Source organism: Phytophthora parasitica (assembly GCF_000247585.1).
Source record: "Phytophthora parasitica INRA-310 unplaced genomic scaffold supercont2.27, whole genome shotgun sequence".
Lineage (NCBI taxonomy): Eukaryota > Oomycota > Peronosporomycetes > Peronosporales > Peronosporaceae > Phytophthora > Phytophthora nicotianae.
In genome coordinates, this window is record NW_008649013.1 from 657,611 (window position 1) to 661,452 (window position 3,842).

Below are 3,842 nucleotides of genomic sequence, written 5' to 3' on the forward strand. Positions count from 1 at the left end.
CGTGCAATCTAGAAAAAGCTCCAAAAGTGGTCAACGTCAATGGCAACTGGTCGATGAAGGTGCGGACATTGTGGAGGATAAGAAGCAGCGCAAACGACGCCTTCACCGCGAGGAAATGGTGCAATTCCGACTGCGCAAGAAGCTTCAGGAGGCGGAACTTCGAACGCAGCACGCACAGCTGGAACAGGAGCTCAAGCACTCTTTAGCTCAGTATAAACTCCAATCAGCGCAAGGTTTAAACGCGTTTGAAGAGCATGGAGAAGTCTCCACGTTACAGATTCAACTCCGAGAATTAGTTGTCCAAACTGAAACGCTAAGAGCGGAGAATTCAAAACTTCGTGACGTTGTTGCCGGCCACAATAAACTGCAACAAGAGATCCACTCTGAAGCAAGCCGATTAATCAGAGACGAAGAAGACTACGCTCTAAAAGACGGAGGCTGGCGCGTATGCTTTGCCGAAGGACAACCATCATTCCATTTTCATCCGTTCACGAAAGACGAGTGCGCAGCTATCATACAGCAATATGATCGAGCTGTGACTATGACTAGATCCGACGAGTTCATAACAGTGGGGAACTTACTAGGATGGAAAGTGGAGAGAGTCCCGTTGACTCGGCATAACACTGGCAAGTGGATGGTGACGCGTACCCGGTTCTCGAAGCTGATACACTGTGCAACAGGAGCGTCGAGTTCTACTATGGAGAAGCTGGAAGCAGAGTCGTGGCCAGTCTTAACCACTCCAGAACTCTGTCCGCGTGTACATAGGGACAATTGTGTGTCGCTCAAGTTGCAGGAAGTGGACGAGGATACGGTTGTGCTTGTGTCCAACACACCACAATTCTCGCGTGGGATTCACTTGCGCCATTTGACGATGATGCACCGTAGATACAGCACAGATGAAGAAGAAAGACGTACGATTACTTATGTCATGGTGATTCCAGATTCAGAGGCAAATAAGAGAAGCCGAGAATCGGAACAATCTCGAGGAGAGGTTCTCTGGGTCTGCGAAGGTGCGGCCTATATGACGCTTTCGCAGATTGACGACTCCACTTTACGAGTCACGTACGATAATTGCACCGGATGCAAAAACGAGCTGCATGCACAGCGCCTGCTGGTGGAATGGGGTCATGAAGCAATACGCTGGGAACAGCTTGTCACCCCGTCGAGATTGCTCTCAATGTTAAAAGATCAAATAAGTCATTGATACTGAATGTATTTTTTTAACGTAATACACACCAAAAAGGATAATACCAGTATACATATGTATACATACGTATAGCCAAAAATGGCCGTAACATCGGAGCAAATCCTGTAATCAATCTTGGCGTTAATAATTCATGATGTTGACAACAGATGGGCCTCTCTAATCTGGTACATGGTACCGATGCCTCTGCTCGGTAGAGTCTACCGTTCGAAGGTACATACTTGTTGTCAGGCTGACAGAGTGTTCAGTCTTGATCGCGATCGACGTGAATAATCTCATCTAACAGAAATGGTATCAGTCACAGGCAACGTCAACGCTAACGCTGCTCCTACTGTGGATGAAAAGACTTGGGTGCAGCTTCATAACTGGGCTGACTCAACCACACAAGAATGGACCAAGCAAATCAAGGCGGTGATGACACGACAGCAGCGCTGCGAGAATATGGCGCGTCTGCGTGTCCTGAAGAAGAGCGAGTTCCTGCAGCTAAGAAAAGAACGGGAACAACTCGAATCCCAAGTCAAAAAATGCCTGGCGACTATGAATCGTGAGGGCAACACTTCGAGTGAACTGTACCGTGCAGTGCACCGCCTTGCTCTCGAGTGTGACTCTCTACGTACGAAGAACGTGGAACTTATGGAGGAGATCCAGCAACAAGAGCGATTTCAGTCTCTAGTACAAGCTCGAGCTATTGGTGTGATCCAGGATGAGACAGAAGACATCGACAGCAGCTCTCCAAACGTTTATACAGCAAGTAAATCGTCGCCTTGGGTCTCCAGTTCTGATCACGACGACGGATGGCGTGTCAAGTTTCCGAATGGAGAACCATCTTTCCACTTCCACCCGTTCACTAAAGCCGAGTACGACACTGTCATGCTAAACTGTGATAATAAGTTTAGTGCCAAGTCTGCAGTTGCTGGGCATTTGTTCGGCTGGACGGTGTATCACGCTCCACTGACGAGGAGACTGGACAACTCTCTAGTCGGCCACGCTCGACTGTCTGCTCGCGTTTGCTGCTCGTTCGATGAGGCCGATGCTGCTGTTTCTCCGTCCAAATTAAATGAGTGGCCGCTTGTGTTCACGCCACCGAACTGGAGTCACAGCCAGCGATCTGTTGTCAGTATCCAAGTGCTGCAGTCGTTTGCGATGGACGCTCACGTGCTGGTGTGCAACATTCCTGGTCCAGTTCACACCCGCTACTTCCAGTTTGCTAGACGGCAGCTGAAGGTCGAAGCCAATGGCAAACGCTCGTTCACGTGCTCTCTCGTTCTGGCTGACTCAAAAGAGAATGCAAGCAGTCGAGCAGCTGAAGAACCACAGCCAGACGTCAAGTGGATTAACGAAGGAGGCGCGCGCATGAAGTTCACAGAGGTTGATGACACCACAATCGATGTCCACTGTGACACGTGGGCTAGCTGTGAAGACGAACTGCACGCTCGCCACCTTTTCATCCGCTGGGCTCAGTTTGTTTGTCGCTGGTCTCAAGGGATGATGGCATCGAAGCTGATCGAAGGAGATGTATAACAGGAGAGTTAAGTCTTAAGGCTTACTTCTTTACTATAGTGTAGTAACCAGATACTGGCACCTTATCCCCCTTCATTCTACAGTAAACCTGTCAAGTAATCCAGAATTGTGAGGACTAGGAAATAACAAGACTAGTGGATACTTACTAGTTAGTAGCCAAAGATTGCGTGAGTCTTTATCTCGTCCAAGTTTAGTCACACTGACGATGAATAGTCCCATTTTGAATCACATTTGACAGCACTTGTTTAAAAAAAAGAATCGATTCCAGAGATACTACTGTACTAAACTCAAACAGATTCTTCTTTTGCAACTTTCTACACCGTAAACGATAGGACAAGTAATCCTAGATTACGTACACTCGGAAACATACGCGCCATGACTTCTGCGTAGCCTAAGATCGCGTGAACCCGCCTTTTAAGTACATCCAGTTTAGTCACGCTTACAAGGAGCATGACTACTTCACGTTATCGACAACACTGGATTGACAACACTTCAAAATAAACCAACTACGGATGACAAACCCGGGTCGGGAGGTTGACAAGAGCTTGAACTCTCTGAACGGCATGGATCGCAAAGGAAAACCCAAGAAACGCACCGTTACACAGCAGCAGAAGCTCATCAATCATCGAATCAACATGGTCGAGTTCCGCATCAGGAAGAAAGAACAGTTTGAGCGCTTGAAGAAAGAACACGAACGACTAGAGCGTGAGATGAAGCGTTTATTAGCAGGGTTGCAGAATGATTTTTCGCATGAATCCCTTTGGGTTTACTTTGGGGAGCAAAATATGGTCAGGTCCATGGTTGAGTTGATCGTCGAGAAGGAGAAGCTGCGGAAACAAAATGTTGCTCGTCGTACCGATGTTCAGCGTCACGACGCCTTTCGCAAGGAGGTGATGAATGCAGTTCGACTTCTGAGCAATGAGGAGAGCTTAATCCATAATGACGGAGGAATGATTGTTCCTGATAAAGAGCCCACCTTCGACTATCATCCGCTTTCCATTGAGGAAGTGAATGCCGTTCTATACCCGCTGGACAAAGAATTTATGTCAAATTTGCCTCCAGTCTCATTCATAGGGGCAATTCTTGGCTGGAATGTGTATCGAGAAGAAAGCAACCT

The 3,842-nt window shown here is 47.7% G+C and overlaps 3 protein-coding genes across 3 annotated transcripts; all 3 read left to right on the forward strand.

Moving 5' to 3' along the window:
• Nucleotides 1–1,303, forward strand: PPTG_11667 (hypothetical protein). The gene has a single exon (XM_008907792.1). The coding sequence runs from the start codon at nt 116–118 to the stop codon at nt 1,202–1,204; it is 1,089 nt and encodes a 362-aa protein (XP_008906040.1). The 5' UTR covers nt 1–115; the 3' UTR covers nt 1,205–1,303.
• A 133-nt stretch (nt 1,304–1,436) lies between these two features.
• On the forward strand, nt 1,437–2,942 carry PPTG_11668 (hypothetical protein). Its single transcript, XM_008907793.1, has one exon. The coding sequence runs from the start codon at nt 1,493–1,495 to the stop codon at nt 2,723–2,725; it is 1,233 nt and encodes a 410-aa protein (XP_008906041.1). The 5' UTR covers nt 1,437–1,492; the 3' UTR covers nt 2,726–2,942.
• A 286-nt stretch (nt 2,943–3,228) lies between these two features.
• On the forward strand, nt 3,229–3,736 carry PPTG_11669 (hypothetical protein; the record flags this gene model as incomplete). Its single annotated transcript, XM_008907794.1, has 2 exons — nt 3,229–3,615; nt 3,695–3,736. Exons 1-2 carry the CDS (start codon nt 3,238–3,240, stop codon nt 3,734–3,736), a joined length of 420 nt encoding a protein of 139 aa, XP_008906042.1. The 5' UTR covers nt 3,229–3,237.
• Between the last annotated feature and the right edge of the window lie 106 nt (nt 3,737–3,842).